This window comes from Miniopterus natalensis, chromosome 6 (genome assembly GCF_054644295.1).
Source record: "Miniopterus natalensis isolate mMinNat1 chromosome 6, mMinNat1.hap1, whole genome shotgun sequence".
NCBI classification, from domain to species: domain Eukaryota; kingdom Metazoa; phylum Chordata; class Mammalia; order Chiroptera; family Miniopteridae; genus Miniopterus; species Miniopterus natalensis.
Window position 1 is genome coordinate 87,818,536 of NC_142086.1, and position 18,752 is coordinate 87,837,287.

At 44.9% G+C, this 18,752-nt stretch overlaps 1 protein-coding gene across 1 annotated transcript in view; it reads left to right on the forward strand.

Moving 5' to 3' along the window:
- Positions 1-219: 219 nt before the first annotated feature.
- The window catches only part of TRAPPC10 (trafficking protein particle complex subunit 10), a 68,548-nt gene continuing 50,015 nt past the window's right edge, over positions 220-18,752 (forward strand). The window contains exons 1-2 of the mRNA XM_087818450.1: positions 220-319; positions 17,064-17,145. Coding sequence (XP_087674576.1) covers positions 253-319; positions 17,064-17,145 — 149 coding nt within the window. The 5' untranslated portion in view covers positions 220-252. The remainder of the gene's footprint in view (positions 320-17,063; positions 17,146-18,752) is intronic.

The window sequence follows — 18,752 nt, forward strand, 5'->3', positions numbered from 1 at the left end:
GGTCGGAGGGCAGCGCCAGCCCGGGCGAGGAGCCTCCCCTTTAAGGCGCGTCCCGGAAGCGGTCCCGCGGAGCCGCCGGCACCGGAAGTGGACGCGGCCGGCAGCTGCGGGCGGCCGGCTGGGGGTCTTCCTCCCGCGGCCGGGCGGGTGTCGCGGTCGCGGCCGGCGGCGCAGCTCAGACACGGGCTGGCCGGGGACGGCCCGGGGCTGCCCATGGGGCGCGGGGGGCCGGGCCGGTGACGCCGGACGCCCATGGACGCCCCTGAGGAGCCGCTGCCGCCCGTGATCTACACCATGGAGAACAAGCCCATCGTCACCTGTGAGTGCCCGGCGGCGCGGGAGGGTCGGCGGCCGTTGCGGGCAGCCCGGCCCAGGCTCTGCGACCCTGGGCCCCCCGCGTACCCCGCCGGGCCGCTTCCTGAGTGGAGGTGTGGCTGGGGAGGCGGCGGCGGCGGCGGGGCCGCGACCCCTCGGGCGACCTCTGACCCCGCGGGAGACGCGGGCCCGGCGGTTTCCGCGCAGCTCGGGGCGCCGGGCGCCGGGCGCGCTCCGCCGGGGGGGCGAGGACAGCGCCCCGCCACGGCCCCGCCGCGGCCCCGTTCAGCCCCCACGCTCGGCCGCGACCCGCGGGGACCGTCCTCCCGGCTGCGGTCGTGTCGTCCGCGGGCCCCGCCGCTCCCGGCCCCGGGGGGGAGGGGCAGGGCCCTCGCGGCGTGCCGGCCGGGGAGGTTGGACCAAGTTCGCGAGCTGGGCGCGGTGGGTTCGCGCCGGGAGAGTGTTAAGCTGGGGGCCGGCGCAGCAGCCGGTCCCCAGCCCGCCCGTGTGGCACCCGCGACCCTCCCGCCCGAGCGCGCGGCGGCCCGGCCTGCGCCTGAGGAGAAACCCATTTCGCAGACGGGACGCTGGAGGCCGGCGAGCCCCGAGCGGGAGCCCTCCCTCCGGAAACGAGACCGGCGCCTCTTTTCCTTTCTTTTTTCTTTCTTTTTTTTGGGTCACAGTTATGAGTACCCAGAGGAATTGTTTTTCTGCTACGGAAAAACCCCCTAATACTGACAGCTACCACTGTAGAATTCAGTACTTTAAAATACACGAACGGGAAGGTTGAGATGTTGGCTGACATTTCGATGCCTCGCGTGGAGGTGTTTCCAGCTGCTGGGGTTGTGACCTCCGGGCCGCGGTCGGCGCCGTGTTAGTGTCTCAGGTGCTCTTCCGGCTCCGAGGGGAGGCGCCCCTTCTGCTGCGCCCTGGGCGGCCTGCCCGCAGGAGGCAGCCGCTCTCTCTCTCTCTGTCTCTTCCTGGGTTTTCTTCTTTTTTCCTGATTAATGGACGCACTCCTCCTATGCTTCCTCTTGTCAGGTCCCTGAGAAATTGCACATTTAAAGTTAGCTGCTTCACCTTTAGTTGGTAAACTCTCTTAGGGAAATGAATGGTTTCGTCTACATTTGGAGACTCGCAGGATTCGGCAACAGCTGTTTTCTTCCCCTCTCACCCCCCGGAGTACCTGTAACTGAACGTCATGCTCAGCAGAGGACGGAGTGTGGAGTTGACCTGGAGGCCCTGCAGCTCCCGGGTGCTTTCTGAGTCCTCAGGGCACAGGCGCCAGGGCCATGCCCGGTGGGGTCTCAGTGGGAGGTTTCCTGAAACTTCTCCCCAGGTGGCGTGCACACTGTGAATGCCGCATGCATACTGCTCCGTAGGGGCACCCGCGGATCTAATTACTTGTCATACCCCTCAGCCGACCTTTTGCTGGCAGTGTTTCTGTGGGCGCTGTGTCAGTGCCTCTCAGAAGTTCCTCAGGCTCTGTTGGATTCCACCTGACCAGCCTTCAGTGTTGGAGATGGTGTTAATGTTGGTTTCATACACACATGCAGGTTGGTTACATCGGTGGAGGTTTCCCTGTTTTCCCTGAGTGAGTGCCATGTGCACTGATAGTATGTCTCTGTCTTCATAGGCGGCTCAGAAAGGAAAGTGGCTTCAGTAAGCTTTCACAGAAAGTTAGCTTGAAAAGGGAGCAAGATCCCTTTAGAAGTTGAAGAATTTTTAACTTTTTGAAAGGCTGCCTTCATAGTTCAGCTTTGAAATGACATTTTGATGTCTCTGGGGCTGAAGCTTTGGTGGCACTTGTCCTGGTTTTACTTCGTACTTTACCTGGTTCCATTCTTTCAGCTGCACATGCTTGGAGGGAGGAGCTAGTCTAAGCAGTGCAGGGATAGTAGGAAAATTGTGTTAAAACCATCCAGAGGCTTCGCAGTTTTTGGTATTATGTAGATAGTTGTCTTAATATGCAGCATTTTTGTTTTAAAAAATCCATTTACATCTTGAGTACTTACCTAGCCGTTGTGCCCTTACGAGGCTTGCGTTTGGTCATTTGAAAATGAAAGCAGAGTTTATGCTTGTTTGTGGTTTTTTTCATAGACTTTAGAACATTTTATTTAAGTGAAAATGAATTGTGCTGTGCATAGACCTTTCCTAGAAGAGTGTAAGGATGTAACTGGTTCAGGTAAATTTAGGAACTGTTTATACATGGCCATGAGAAGACTGGAAAGTCCCCAGAGATTAGGGGTAAATAGAATTCATTATTGAAAAACCTTGCTGAATTATTTTACTGTTCTGAAGCTTCCTAAAAGTTTTAATGGCCTTCAGTCAGTAATGAAAAGTGTTTGAATCGCTGCCTACCTGCCTCTGTTGCAGTGACTTGCCTCAGCAGGGGATCTGCTTAGACCCAAGACTAGTGAAGCTTGTAAATACTGGAGTGGGCCATCTGAAAGGTACCTGACAGGGATGCTAGGTGAGCAGTAGTGGTACTAATAACCTGAGGACATTGGGTGATGAATTACCTAATCATAGCAATTTGAATACCTATAGTATAATTTATTAGCCATGAAAAATGCACAGCGAAACGGAAACAAATCCAGCCCATCCATTTGATCCAAACTTAAGTTTTAGCTTAGATTTTTATTTTTTTTCCAACTACTGGGTCAACTCTTTGATTTAGAATAAAGACTTGGGTTTCTGATCCAAAGGTATGTTAGGAAAGATAAGTTCCTTTTCCAGCTATCTCATTCATGGACAGAGTTACGGGATTCCACCGCTTTGTGACTTTTCTATGTTGATTGTCGGCATCATGCCGAGCATGGCACATGCTATCAACATGGGATGTATAGTATCTGAAAAATAACAGCACTCCGTCCAGAGGCTCTGTTCTCACCCGTCACATCTCATAGTGCCTATTTCATTTTTCTGGATTTCTGTTTTGGGGGGTTCCAGACCTGATATAAGTTTTGTGGGGGGAAAAGGCAACAAAAATGAGCAGATCTATAATGCTTTATACCTGGTTGGAGTTTGCATTTCCCCCCCGTAGATTAAAGTTTTTAAATTTGCACATCATAATTTTCTGCCAAGCCTGAAAGTGTGATGCTTGTGATTTAACTACTACCTCAGTTTCATTACTAGAAAAGTAACTCATACTGTCTTTTAAAACAAAATTGATACACATAAATGCAAGTCTTAGTCCACATTGGGGTCTTAAGCCAACAGCAAATGTCAGGTGAGATGTGGGAGAAGCACTTCTTGGGAAACCTCAGCTGTGCCGTGGAGTATATTTGGAGGGCACAGACTGAATCAGACACTACCAAATGTGCTCACCTTTGTATGTCATTTCTACCCGTGTCTGGTTAAAAACAGGCCTGACTTGTGTGACCTAGAGTGTTCCATAACCTCGTCTCCATCTGTGAACTAGGGATAGTGATAGTACCAATCTAATGCGGGGAGATGGGGTTAAAAGAACGAATATTGTGAAGCACTCAGAAGAGTGATCAAGATGCAAAAAGTGTTAGTCACTTAGGAGACATTCCTAAACTCTCCCTGTTCACGATGGCTTTAGTGTTTCAGTAGTTTTTTCCTGGCACCGCTAGGCCAAAAGAATACTTACTAATTTTATTTATTAAGTAGTTAGGTCTAAATAATTTTGTTAAGTATGATGTCCTAACAGCAGCTATTTGAAAAAGTAATTCACATAAGTTGGAAAAAATGTTTATTTCATTCTTAGATAACCACAATACTACTGATAGGATGGTTGCACCCCTTGGGCACTGCACAAACTCTTTAACCTGGGACTTGGAATGGACTCTGTTACTCTCTGATTTTTTTTTGGTGTGTGTGGTACTTTTATTACAGCACCACCCTGTTTTGTGATAATGACGTCAATGAAAGGAATATACCATGATCTGGTATTGAAACAATACTTGAAGTAGGGTTTGCTGCATCACTAGCTTTGCTCTTTGTAATTTAAACTATCTTCTGGGGCCTCTGGTGGTTTGCTGGTACCCTGAGGCACCTGGGTACACAGTTTGGGAACCTATGTTATTTATATATTATCCTGACTCTAAGGTGGACTTGAACTGATAATTTAGAAGTGAAAAACTTCCTTTTCTATTTGAACTTCAGTTCATGTACCTGATTTGCAAGATGTGTTTCTGAAGAGTTTCTACTAAAGTTTAGTTTATGCAAATAAAACTCCAGGGTCTGGTTTTTTTAACGTGCTGATGAATCTGAAGTAATCAAGCATGGCAGGTGTAACACATAGCCAGTCTTTCCTAGCAGGGAACTGGTGTGATGGTGTGGTCTATTCAGTGAGACGGCAAAGGCTGAGTTGGTTGTCTTTTATTGGAAGTGCAAGTGACTTACTGAAGATTTTTTTGTCTAAAAAAAGTTTTTTACCAGTTGACAGAGTGTCTTTTCCTATGAATTGCACAATTTAGTGTGTGTTGTCTCACAAGGGATCACTTGCAGGTGTCCTGTTCCCACTGCTCTCGTCTGGTGACTTCAGGCCTAGGTGACAGACCAGGGGTAGCAGAAAAGACTGCATGCCTTAAATACTCTCTTGGGGTGGAAGAACTTTTCCTCTGTCCTTCTAGGTTCTTCTGGCTGGTCTAATGATCAATGGACATGGGACAGATTAACAAGAGAAAATAACCAAATCTAATTACATACATTTGTATGGGACCCCCACATACATGAGAGAGTCAGAGTCTCTATGTACAGGAGGGGTTCAGGGACAGATGGACAATGAGGGACATTCTGAGCTGAGGATGAGGTAAGGCACCTGGGGTAAGAAGAGCAGATATCCAGTAATTAGTTTGCCCTGCTCTATAGAGAGATCAAGAAAGTTATTTCTGATGATAACTCTTATTATGGGCAAGACCCCTAATTTAAATTAAAGGAGAGGTAAAGTGCTTTTGATAGTGTGTCTAAGAACTCTTTGTCCAGCCCAAGGTCACTGTAGTTGTTTTGGTGTGTAAATACATACCTGTGATTAGCGAGGTTCCTTTTATGTGTTTACTGGTGATTGGGCCTCTTCAGCGTTACCTGTCCATCTGTGTTTACTTTAACACTTAAGAGGTACAGTAAAAAACATGTCTAGAAGATGAATTGGAATAGCACTAGGGAAAAAATGTGCATTCCATTTTTTGTATTTTATACCATATGCATTAGTTTTTTGAAGGCTGCTGTAACAAATGACCAGAAACTGGATGGCTTTAAACAACAGAAATTTATTTTCTTCTGGACACCAGAAGTTGAAAATCAAGGTGTCAGCAGGGCCACGCTCCCTCCCAAGGCTCTAGGGGAGAATCCTTCCTGCCTCTTCCCACTCCCAGAAATCTTTGGCATTCCTGGGCTTGTAGCCACATCACTAATCTCTGCCTCATCTTCAAAAGGCCTTCTTTCTCTGGTGTTTTCTGTCTCTTATTAGACATTTAGAGTCCATCCACATGATCTGGAACGATTTTTTTTGAGATCCTGAACTTAAATACATCTACAAAGGCCCTTTTCCCAAAGTCCCATTCACAGGTTCTGGGTGTCAGGAAGTGCACACATCTTTTGGGGGCCCCGTTTATCCCTATACCACAGTATCTGCACTGGCAGCCAGGTGCATATTGGCCCAGCACCCAGTGAGCGTCTTGGGTTTTTAAATCACTCCTCTGTCTTTGGAGGCTTGTCCCCACTCTCCTCTTGACTAAGGGAGTTCTACCTTGACATATGGAAATTGGGCTCCAGAAGTTGGGATGATCAAGGTGGGATGATCTCTTAGAAAAAGAGGATCCTTTTTTGCAGTCTCTCTCTTTCCCCCTAGGAATGCCATGCCTTTATTTGGCTTCTCGCACATTTTCCATGATGAATCCTTCCTCAGTATTGTTCTAGGCACTTGTTTGTTACATCTTCCCCAAAGCAAGGGGAGAAATTATAAAGAAATTGACAGGAGGTTTAGACTTTGGCTTCACCAGGTATCTGGGCATTTTTCTTATTTTTGACAGATCTGCTTAGCATTTGGAAGTCATTGTATCAATTTCAGAGCTGAAATTTTAGGTAGAACCTTGGAACTAAGAATACCCCCTTGGGTAGTAATTTTTACTCAATCTTTAGCTCACTATTTATGGGCACTTTTAGTTCATCTGGATCCACTAGAAAGTTTCTAAGCATCAAGTTGAACAACAGGAAGGGCTGTCAGAGGCTTGTGAGGTGAAGACCTTAGGGCATCACTGTGCTTGACCAGGTCCCTCAGTGTTTGGTAGTGTAATGAGGATCTGCATCGAGGTGGCTGACTGCCCCTCTACCACAGCTTTACCAAGTAGCTGGGGAGTCAGACACCCTCTGCCCACACGGAAGGGCCTTTTTCCCTAAAATTAGCTCTCAGAGAAAGCATTTCCTTATGGAGTTAAGTGAAATAAAAATATCATTTCCTTTAGTTTAGCAATCTAAGAACTAAGTGAGCCACACTAGGAATTTTTAGTATAATCTAAAATGAAGCTTGTATTCTGAGAACATACTCTTACACCCAGCCCCATCATCACTTCTGCCGTAGGATATCCTGTCCTTTGGGGGCCCTGGGTTGTGTGGTGTAGATGGAGGAGTCAGGCCAGACTTACCAGTCAGCGAATATGAACTTGGTACCTGTTACATGCCGGGTGCTGCTGGAGGTGCTTGGGCTACTTTTGTGAACAGAGCCGTCAGCCCTGGCGTAGCTGGCATTCTAGCAGGAAGAAATAGACAACATACTAAACAGTAAGTTACGTACTGTAACAGGTGAGCCTGTGGGAAGAGAAGGTCCAGAAATGGGAGAATTGTATCGCTTGAGACTTTTTATTGTGGAGACTTGCCACTTTGTACAAAAGTAGACAGACTATTATGAAGACACCCTGCAGCCTGGCCCCAGTGGCTCAGTTGGTTGAGCGTCCTTCTTTGCACCGAAGGGTTGCTGGTTTGATTCCCAGTCCAGGCGCATACCAGGGTTGTGGGTTCAATCCCTGGTTGGGGCATGTACGGAAGGCAACCAATTAATGCTTCTCTCTCTTCCTCTCTCTAAGCATGTCCTCAGGTGCGGATTAAAAAGAAAAACAAACAAAAACCACAGGAAACCCTACAAACCTATCACCCAACTTCAGCAAGGGTTAATTTGCCAATCTTGCTTCACTGTATTGCTCATTTCCTCTAATCCTTCATTATTTTGAAGAAAGTCTCAGGTACCACATAATTTATCCATAAAATGTATGTGTTATGGACCAAATGTTTTGTCCGCTATCCCCCATTCACAGGTTGAAGCCCTAACTCCCAATGTGATGATATTTGGAGATGGAGCCTTGGGAGATAATCAGAATAAGATTAGGTCATGAGGGCAGGGCCCTCATGATAGGATCAGTGGCCTTATGTGCCCTGTGCCCACCAAGGAAAGCCATATGAGCACATACAAGAGGCAGAGGCTGTCAAAAAGCCAGGAAAAATGGCCTCACCAGGAACCAAATGATTGGCAACTTGATCTTCGACTTCTGGCCTCCAGAACTGGGAGAAAATAAATTTATGTTCTTCAACCCTCTCTGTCTATGGTATTTTTGTCATGGCAGCCTGAGCTAAGACAGTGGACTTAAAAAAAACCCCACATAACTACACGCTGGCCAGGTAGCTCAGTTGGTTAGAGCATCCTCCCAATATACCAAGGTTGCAGGTTCAATTTCTGGTCAGGGAACATACCAGAATCAACCAATGAATGCGTAAATGGGTGGAAGAACAAATCGATGTTTCTCTCTCAAATTAATAAATAAAAATTTAAAAATTTCATTCTAAAACAAAAAAACCCATAACTACAAAACCTTTATAATACCTAAAAAATCCCTGATACCAGATAGTCAGTGTTTGCGTTTATAATGTCTTAAATATATATTTTTTAACTCTTTGAATTAATTAGTATCCAAATAAAGTTTTTAGATAAGTGTTTTCAATTTCTCTTAAAACCTTGGCTTCTCCTCCATCTCCCTTTCTTTCCTTGCAGATTGTTCAAGAGCCCAAGGGGTTAATCCTGTGGCAGTGTCCACCCCCCGCCTGGACTTTGCCAGCCGTGTCCTGTGTCGTCCTCAAATACCGTTTTGCGCCCTCTGTGTTTCCTGTACAGTGGTTATTGGAGCCAGAGGCAGGGTCACATTCTAGTTGGATTATTTTTGGCAAGACCATTTCGTAGGTGGTGGTGTGTTCTTCCATTAGCTGGTGTGTAATGTCAGATGGCCTCTCTTTTTGTGCTGTTAGCAGCCATTTATTCTCATATCAGTATTTCCCAAAGGGTTGTACAATGGTGATATTTTAATTTTACCATGTCTTTTTCATTAGCTGAGGTATTTCTGTACAGGAGTGTGTATGTGCATATACGTACACACACGTGTATGTTTATGTTATTGGTTTCTCAGTGGTAGAGTGGGTATAGCTCTGTCAGGGAGCTGTTCCCTGGTTCATTCTCCTAGACTCCCACAGTAGAATTGGAATGGTTTCCTCTTTCTCAATTTCAGATAGTCCTGCAGGAAATAATAGGCTTACTGCATCTCTCTTCCAGTTTTGCTGCTGCATCTGTTGGTGATTCCTGGGGCTGTGGGAAACTCTATATAATTTTGCTACGCATTGCTGAATTCCCCTCACCATTGAGAAAGCTGCACCATTTGAAAGCTGCAGTTGGCCTCAGTGAGAAAGGGATTTTGAACAGACTTTTAAGGAGGTGATGGGGAATCTGGGCAAAGACCCTTCTATCCTAGCCCCCAGAGCAGAGCCTTCTGGAGCCACACTATCTGTTGAACTTGCAAGTGCTATGATTCAAATTACTACCATCATCTTATTTTTAAAAAAAAATTTTAAAATATACAAGCTGTTAAAGGCTGATTCTTCAGTATTCTTATATTTATATGCATTTGTACAGTCTTTTTAAGTCTAGTCTGGTCTCTGAGTGCTAGAGGTGACTTGTCCCCCTGGCTACAAGTGTTTGTTCAGACCTCTTTAACACTTGGCACGTGTGCTAATTATCTTTCCTGTTAAAAAGAAAGACTTTGGGACTTCATATCATGTGACTAGTATCTCAGTATCAGTTGTAGCCTCTTTTTACAGACTCCCACAGTATAAAACTTGATTAACACTAATATACTTTGTACTTTTTTCCTTTTGATTATACCTATCAGGGGAAGTAACTGTTACCTAGACTTGGTACTGGGAAAGTGGGAAAAGCAGAGTGGGAGCAGAGCGTGTGTGTGTGTGACCGTACATGTAACAGTAGGGATCAGGAGGAGGGCTAGATGGCACGGGCACACCATGAATGCCAGCGATAAAATGGCAGGTATGCTGAGCTGTGACTTAAGATCACCCTCATTTTGTCAAGCCAAAATGTGACAAGTGATGACCAAATGAAGGTGATTCCCATCACCTGACGGAGGGATTGCTTTTCTTTAAACTTGACCTTTGGTGCAGAGCTGGGGGAAGGTTCATTGCTTTTTTCTCAAATATGTACCTTCCAGTAAAGGGAGGGCAGTGTTCATGTGTAGAATGGAAATCAGTTGCCTAGTCATTTTAGGGAACAGACTAGCCTGGCTTTCTACTTACAGAATCTGGAGGACATCTGGATCTTTTTTGTTTTTTCTCACAGACCTTCACCCCCCCGTTTCCACTCCCAGTGTGAGAACCCGTCATGTGCAGATACCCTGGGAGCGCCCTGGGGAGGTTTCATATTCCGTGAGTGTGCCTTAGATGGTAGTTTCCTCGTGAGAGAGCTGCCGGTTTGAAGCATTAATTTTTAGTACTGCATTGATGTTGTACATACATTTTAACAAATCTGCTTTACGCATTATTGAACAGGCTGAAATGACTTCCCAGTTGGTGGCCTTGGGCATTTTTATCGCCCATCTGAAAGCTTATTCTGCCAAAAGCTGTTGTGGAGAAATTAATGTCTGGTCCGTGGGCAGGTACATGTGTTCTTAGGGTTCAAGACAGTGGTCTCTCAACATGTTTTCAAATGGGAATGAACTGCTAAATCATGATCTGTTGCTTTCTTATGTTAACAGCATGCTTAAAGAATAGCTATTTCTGTAAAACTTTCTATAAAGCAAATATTAGAAAAATTATATATTTCCCTTGACTTTTTTGTTAAGAAGTAGACTCATAGAGTCTCTTTCTTGGAAGGGTCTGAAATGGGTCATCTTGTCCCAGTGAAGCCACTCCACTGCTGAGTGGTCACCAGAGTCCCAGTAGGAGATGTGAGACACTTACCCTTCCACATGCACGTTCCTCTGCTGAGCTACAACCCATTAGCCACCCCCACAGTCCTTTCCACCCATTAGTGCTGTGGGGCCTGTGGAGCCCCACAGGATAAATCGAACCCTTTTAAATGAAGACATCTCCCATTAGTTAGTTGAAGACAGCTATCTTGTTAACAAGCTAAAATAATCGGGATGTCTTAAAAAATCAAGATAAAATGAGAGATGTGTTTTATTGGAAAAGTTACTATTTGCTCTTAACTAAGATTATACTAAGGCTTTGAAGAAAAATTATACTATATGAGAGTATCAACAAATATTTTAAATCTATATTTAAGATATTTTATACAACATAAATCTCCAAGTAAAAAGACTGATCGTGAAGACACAGGGTCTCAAGTATTAGGAAAACTTATCTCAGCTGCAGATGGCTGAATTTTTTTATTTTTTTTTTCCCCCACTCTCTCATGGTTATAGTTTCCTGATCCTTTTATACTTTTGTGTTAGGACCTTCACAGCATTGGGACTTTAAGGATTGGTCACATGGAAAGCAGATGGCAGAAATGTTCACTCTTGATGACAAGTCTTCTGGAACCTGTATATTCACTCAGCAGTGTCAGCACAGCCCCTGCAGATTCATAGCAAACAGTAAACTTAAGGAGCCGAGAAGCAGCGCAGAGCAGTAGTGGGTATTGAGTCCAGGGTCAGGCTATCGGGCTGAGTCAGCCCCAGCTTCGATGCTCATTAGCTGCTTGGCCTCCCGCCAGTTAGGGAGGGTCTTGGTGCCTCAGTTTCCACAAGTGCAGTGGCCCTCTCTCCTTGGGAGTATCAGGATTCAGGGTGACTGTGTGCAGAGTTCTTAGGGTGTGCCAGCCCAGCACATTGTATGTATGGACAGTCACCGATGGCCCTCTTGACTTCTGTTAGCCGGCTCTTACCTGGTGCCAAGCTCTGTGTAGCTTAGTGCGCCTTCCTTTGTCATCAGATCAAAGGTATTAACGGAGATGGTTTTTTGCGAGTTAAATGCTTTTGTTTTTCCCCTTTATGTCTTTCATATACTTTTCATAGTTGTATTAGTATGCTATGGTTGCTGTAACAAATTACATAGATTTAATGCCTTAAAGAAGCATAGGTTTATCCTCTTAGAGTCTGGAGGTCGGAAGACTGAGGGGTTCTCCTCGGGCTGAAATCTAGGTGTTGGCGGGGCTGGTTCCCTGGGAGGCTCTGGGGGAGAGTCTGTGTCTGGCCTTTTCTGGCTTCGGGAGTCCCCACTTTCCTTGATGCCTGGCCTCATCCATCTTCACAGCCAGCAGTACCAGCTCAGTCCCAGTTCTGGCTCTTCTGCCTCCCTCTTCCCCTTTCTGGGACCCTTGTGAGCACAGGGGTCCATCTGGATAATCCAGAAGAATCTTTCTTTAAGGTCAGCTGGCAAGCAGCAACCGCATCCACCTGCACCTTCATTCTCCTTGTCAGGTAGTGTAACCTATTCACAGGTTCCAGAACACAGGATGAGAGTTCTGAATGCCCTTAGCACATGTCTGGAAAAATAACTATAGGAAATAATGATTTTACAAATGTAAAAACACCCCGTGTCCCTCCCAACTGAAAGGGAACTTTTCAGTTTAACTTTGTTCCCTGGAGGCATAATTTCCCTCCCTCCCTCCCCCTCCCCTCCCCCTCTCCCTCTCTCGCATTCACCACATTTTGTGATTTATGCTGCTTTTCTATATAGATGGTTTAGTACCAAATTCAATCTTACATCATACATAATTGAGTCCTAAAGTATTTTTTGAATTATTGCATAAATATTATAGGAACATTAGCAACAATATATTTCTAGCTTTTGATCATAGATACAAACATTTTCTCTTAGGTTACAGAGCATACATGCCTTGATTTTAGTTTAGACAGCCTGTATTCCTGAAGTGCGGAGAGTGGACACCTGCTGCTTCATACCCAGAGAGGGCCACTTTGGACGGCTTGGTTGGGATGTAGATTTTTAGCGGTGATGCCCTGGCTGTGCCTTGTTTGAGGCATTTTCATACAAAGGATGTCCTGGAGCCCTCTGCTCATTAATTATCAACTTAATATTGATTCTGTTCTGGTTGCAGTTGACTAAGAATTCAAAATATGAGTTGTTTGTAATCCTCACTCAGGGATTGTTTTTATTGGTTTTTAGAGAGAGAGGAACATCGATTGGTAGCCTCCTGTATGCGCCCCAGCTGGGGAATAGTTACCAGACCTGGGTATGTGCCCTGCCTGGGAATCAAGCTTGCAACCCTCTGGTGTACAGAGCAACACTCCAACCAAGCCACCGGGCCAGGGCCAAAATATGAACTTTAAAATGCTTTAATGTTAAATAACTTTGTGACTTTGAAGTTCTAGTGGACCCAAAGTAAAAGGTTTTGTGCATAAAATGATTGATAGTTAACAGTTCCATTGTCCTTTAGGTCAACAAAAGATAAATAACGTGTGACTTTGATGACGGTGTGTGACTGGCCCGACCACATGGCTGGTTAACAGCAGTAACGTTGTTGTCGGGTTTGCCTGGGCCTGTTACTAGGCTTTGGTTAGACTGTCATTGTAGTGATAGCATCTTGGGTCTGAAAAGACTACCTAGCCTGTGGGATTCTATTTTTAGTTATAATCAACCTCTTTGACTAGACTTTCTTTAGTCTTGGCCATTTTCTTACCGTCTTAACTGTTGGTGATCTAGCATCTAAATGATACACCTGTGTCTGTTGTGGGCTTATGTTGTGTAAGTTGGACTTGTGTTAATGTCTTTTTAATGTTGATATAAGTTGCTAATTACTTTCTCTATAATTTAGATCCAAGTTCTGTTTCAAAGATTTTCAACGAGTAGAGTTTGTTGAAATATGACTCATTTATGCCTAAGTCACGGAAACCATCTTTCTGAATTCTGTCCCCATGTGTGATTAGTTCTTATCTACTCTTAACATAAAAAGTTCTAAATTACACGATTAATACTGGATATGTGATTGTGAAAATCTCAGAGTATGCAGAAACAATCCAGGAAATAGTGAAGTCTGGGTCAGTCACCTGACTGCATGTAACAGAAAATCCACTTACAACTGGCGTAAGTAATAAGAACAGGTTTATGGGATCAGAAGCCTTAGACTCTGCCTGCCTCGGGCAGTTTCTGAACCAGGCTTCCTCAGCCTGGGGGCAGGTGCCCAGTGGGTCTGGCCAGCACCAGGCAGAGTGCCCATGACCCTCTCCTGAGAGCAAAGCCACTGTACCTTGACGTTTCCCTTCACAGCTGAGTGTCTGCTGGGCCTACTCCTCAGTCCTCTGGCCAGGCTAGTGCCGGGTGTGATGTGGCAGGGGCAGGGGACGACCGTGATGGCCTGCGCAGCCCTGGAGCTGCCTGTGGGTGCTGGGGCCACTGAATGCTCGGATTTCCATGTGTCCCCTGGTCAGTGATGAGAACAGGTGGCATATGTGTAGACACACACACACGTACGCACACATGCACGGAGAGATTTATGTTCATGGGATTGTGCTTCGAATTCCTCTTATTATTTTGTTAAGTCTCCCCCTCCCCAGAAAAGGAAACTTTAGCTGTAGAAATAGCCCACACTGACTCTTTGAATTGGCCTCCTGAGTCAGAAAAATGAACACAGCAAGTTTCTGAACAGGGTTCTCTGAGCACGGGCACATCAGTCTTCAGCCTCATTTTTGCTTTTAGTAGCTGTTTTCTAATAACTGATTCCTTAGTTTTTCTCTGTTGCCCGTGGGATTAAAATGAAAACGCAACCTGGAAGTTGTTGCTCTTATAGTTCAGACCTCAAAGCTCCAACGACTTTCTACTTAGTTGTTGGGCTATTTTGGGAAGCTATAAAGTATATATTGTTAATTTAATTACGTGCCACATAAGCTGAGATTTAATTGTTTGGGGGTTTTACACCTAAGCCCTTCCCTATCTTTCTGTTTCATTCTCTGGCTCTTTATAGCCCATTTTCAAAGGCATCTCTAACTTCCATGATAATAAAGATCTGAGAGTATTATAATTAATAATAGCTGTGTATTTGGGGAAAATCACGGTGGCTTTTCTCCATTCTTGTTCAATGTAGAGCTTCAGTGGTTTAGAAGAATTTGACCTTCACATGTAAATTAGGGAACGGTATTAGTTTGCCAGGGCTGTCATAACAAAATGCCACACGCTGGGTGGCTTACAACAGAAGCTTATTTTCTATCAGTTCTGGTAGCTGGGGGACCATGCTCAGCCTGTCCACAGGGTAGGTTTCTGCAGCCTCTTTCCTTAGTTTGTGGATGGCCGCCTTCTTGCTGTGTCCTCACATGGTCTTTTCATCACCTGTTTCAAGACCTTATCTCCAAATAGTTTGAATGTATGAATTTGGGGGGAGGGGACACAATTCATAACAGGCACTGAGGTCAAGTGGTCACATGCTAAGTCCCCAGCTATTGTCAGATGACGTCTTTGCCCTTGACAGATATGCTAATTAACCTGTAGTGTTTTAAAATTAAAATTTGGACACAAATATTTATTCCATGATGGAATGTAAGAAAAATTGTTGCTTTATAGCCTCCATTTAGGCAAGTTTTATCGTATAACAGGATTTCCTGTGGGAGATGGCTTAAGGGGGTGGGGGTGTAGGAGGCGTTTCATTTTTTTACTCTGTGTACATATGTTAATTGGGCATTTATGTGAGACTTTATAGAAAACCGAGTGAAAGAGGGGAAGGCTTTCGTGTAGTTGCCCTAACTTCTCTGTAGCAAAGAGTGCTGATTTTTGTACGTTAACCTTGGAACCTTTTAAAGAGACAATAGATATTGGCAAAGTTAAGAAATCTAACTGAAGATTTTCTTACTTTAATAATTTTTAGGATGACTCCCAAATAAATGAACATGATGAGAAATGATAAGTTAAGACATAAAAATTGTTTTTATTTTAACAAAAAATGTAGTAGTAATAATCCTTATGAAGTATTTACTTGGTGTCAGGCCTTGTTCAAGGTATTTATTGGTGTTGACTCATTCATTCCTCACCACAGCTCTGTTGGGGAGGTAGTCTTACTTTCCCATTTCACAGATGGTCCCCTGAGGCACAGGAGGGGAATGTGGTCTCCTGGGGCTGGTCAGCTAGCAGATGAGAGGGATTCAGGTGTTCAGGCCGGCAGCGTCTGTGTTATCACTGTGCTCCACCACTTTCTGATACTCACAGCTCGGCTGCCCAGAACATCATTACTCTCAGCAGTGACTTGACATTGTTATGTGGTTTTGGGGAAGTTTATTTTTGTGTGTTTTTTTTAGGTTTATGATAGCAAAACAAGCAAATGTGTTAATGGCCCCCATCAATTCCCCATGATTCTTTAAGATCAATATTAAAGCAATTTGGAAAATGATTTGGCTTAAAGTCAGCGGATCCTCTGAGTGTAAGAATTTGAGTAATCTATATTAAAAAGGTTCTTTTGTAGCTTACATATAACAGTGTGGTTATACTGTCATCTTATGAGAGCTAAGTGGGGTTTTCCATTCTGTTAAAGCTGCTGTGAAAGAGCTGAGTGTGTATGCAGTATAAATAAAGTCAGACCCACAGGGTCCACGCCCAGTGCCTGCCAGTGTAGCTGTGTGCTCTGAACGCCTGGACTCTCAGACCTGCCCTTCTCCGTGGAGTGGGTTCGAGTTTGCCTTGCCTCCTAGGAGTTACTGGGAGCCTAAGTGATAGGCTGCGTGCCGGGGGTTTGCATAGTGTGCACACATGGAGCGTGTCCTGGATGCTTTGCTCCGAAGTCATTTTGGTGCAGCCTGAGCTTTATTTTGATGAAGTTTTAATAATTAAAAAAATATATATATCTTTATTGATTTCAAAGAGAGGAAAGGAGAGGGAGAGAGAGATAGAAACATCAATGATGAGAGAGTCATTGATTGGCTGCCTCCTGCACGCCCCCGACTGGGGATTGAGCCCACAACCCGGGCATGTGCCCTGACCGGGAATTGAACCCCGATCGCTTGGATCCTAGATCGACGCTCAACCGCTGAGCCACGCCTGGCCGGGCTTGATGAAGTTTTGATGAAACTTAATCAAAATAAACTGAGTTTATTATGTGCACTGCTCCAGTTTACTTTTCTACCTGGGATGTTCTGGCTGTTCTTTTGAATTTGAAGAAAGCAGTGGCTGTAGAGCAGACTCAGGAGTGAAACTGGGTGGAGTTAAGGGGGTGCTGTCTTTCCCAAGCTCTGTGGCTTTGGGCAAGTTGCTCAACTTTTCTGACCTGCTTTCTCCTCGAGGGGAAAGTCAGACCTGCTCGTGGAGGCGTCACGAGGGTTAAGTTAGATCCTATATGTCAGGTTCTGGGTGTTCTAGAGACTAGTTAGTCAAAGATATGAGATAGCCTCATTTTGTGACGTCACTTTACTAAATATAAATAGTCTAAAATTACCAATTCAATAAATTTTAGAGTCCATTTTGCCTACTTTTACCTTAAAATGTCCTAACTGGATTTCTCTTTATTACTGTTGTAGGTGCTGGAGATCAGAACTTATTTACCTCTATTTACCCAACGCTTTCCCAGCAGCTGCCGAGAGAACCGATGGAATGGAGGAGGTTGGTGTTTTAGATTTTTGGCTGAATCCCTCTCTTCACTCTTTAGACATCTGTGTGAACAAGTGAGATACTAAAAGTTAAAGCCTGTGTCTTGAAGTGTACTGTGGGGAAACTGAGGCGTCACAGCCCTGGGCCTGTTCCCTAAGGATCATCCTGACTTTCTTAATGAGTCGTAGGATGGAAGAAACAAGACAGTTCTTTTGAGTTACAGGCCCACTTTTACAGGAATGATTTCTGCCTCTTCTGATTCTACCACAATGCCTTAGAGGCACAGGCCTTTTGGGAAGGAGACACCCCTCGCTCAGCCTCCACATTCAGGCAGGAGAGTGGCCTTCATCTGCGCTCCCATAAACACCCCTCGGCCCTGAGCACCTTCCCGAGCCGCCCTTACGGGTGAGGAAGGCACAGAAAGATGTTTTGTGGAAGTGAGGAGACAAACCACATCAGCCACACCGGCTGCCATCGTGAATTGTTTATTTAATGACTTGTTCAGAGGAAACAACTGGCTTTGGATTATCTTACTGGAAAACTTATTTCTGCTGAGGTATTTCTAGAAAGTGTTTGGATTTTGATTTGTAATACAGGTAGTCTGGTTTTAACAAGATGGGTAAAGATCTTCTGTTGGTGGTGTTCGTGTGATTCTGGTGGTTGCTGCCTTATTCCTTTCTGACTGCCACTTTGTACCCCAGCCCTGTGAGGAATCAGTGTGGCTTTCTAAGAGTCATTCACCCGAATTCTCCATTGAATCTGGTCTAATTTTTGTGCCCGATTATTGTGTTATATCACTAACATTTACTATAAATAGTGTACAGAATGTGGGAGAGTTCTCGTGTGAAATAGGTCCTAAACCTCTGGGGAGGCCCAGTGCTGTGAATGAGGAAAAGCAGTTCATTTGGCAAGTGGAGGATTGTAGCGTCTAAGGAGATGGGTAATCTGAAAGGGTTTCAAGTACGTGCACACTGTTCACACATTCAGAAAGGCTAAAAGGTGTCCACTAAACAGTGAAGGGGATTATGAGGGGGAAACGAAGTAGAGAAACTATGTAGATTTAATGTATGGATTCATCCCTTTACTTTCCTGAAACACTAAATGAAAAAATAGACTAAAAAGGCATAAATGCACAAGGATAGAGAAAGGGGGTGGAGATGATGGCATCAAAGAGATGTGGACACCTTTTCAGTAGAAGGAAGAGAGATGGAGGAATTGGAGAGACAGCTGAGCCCTGTGTGTCTGCAGAGGTGTCTTCCTGAGGAGCCAGCAAGTCCCTGACAGGTGACAGGGCTCAGGACCTTGGTAGGCGAGGGCAAGACCGCGTAGGTGAGGTAGAGAGGATGGGGTAGGCACCTGCGCGCACGCACCTGTGTGTGTGTGTAAAGCTAATTCATACAATTTGGCCTGTTAGGGTATGTACATATTATTTCAGTAAAAATTCAAAGTTAACTGATTAGATCTTGGGGATAAAAAGATTGAAGCAAAACTTGGCTAGATTTACTGAACAGCTGTATAGCTGAAGAGTAAATTAGCGACTTGGGAGATGGAGCTTAAAAATGCTGGAGTTAAATCCTGGAAAGCGTGGAAGAAAAGCTGAGACATGGAGGGTAAATCCA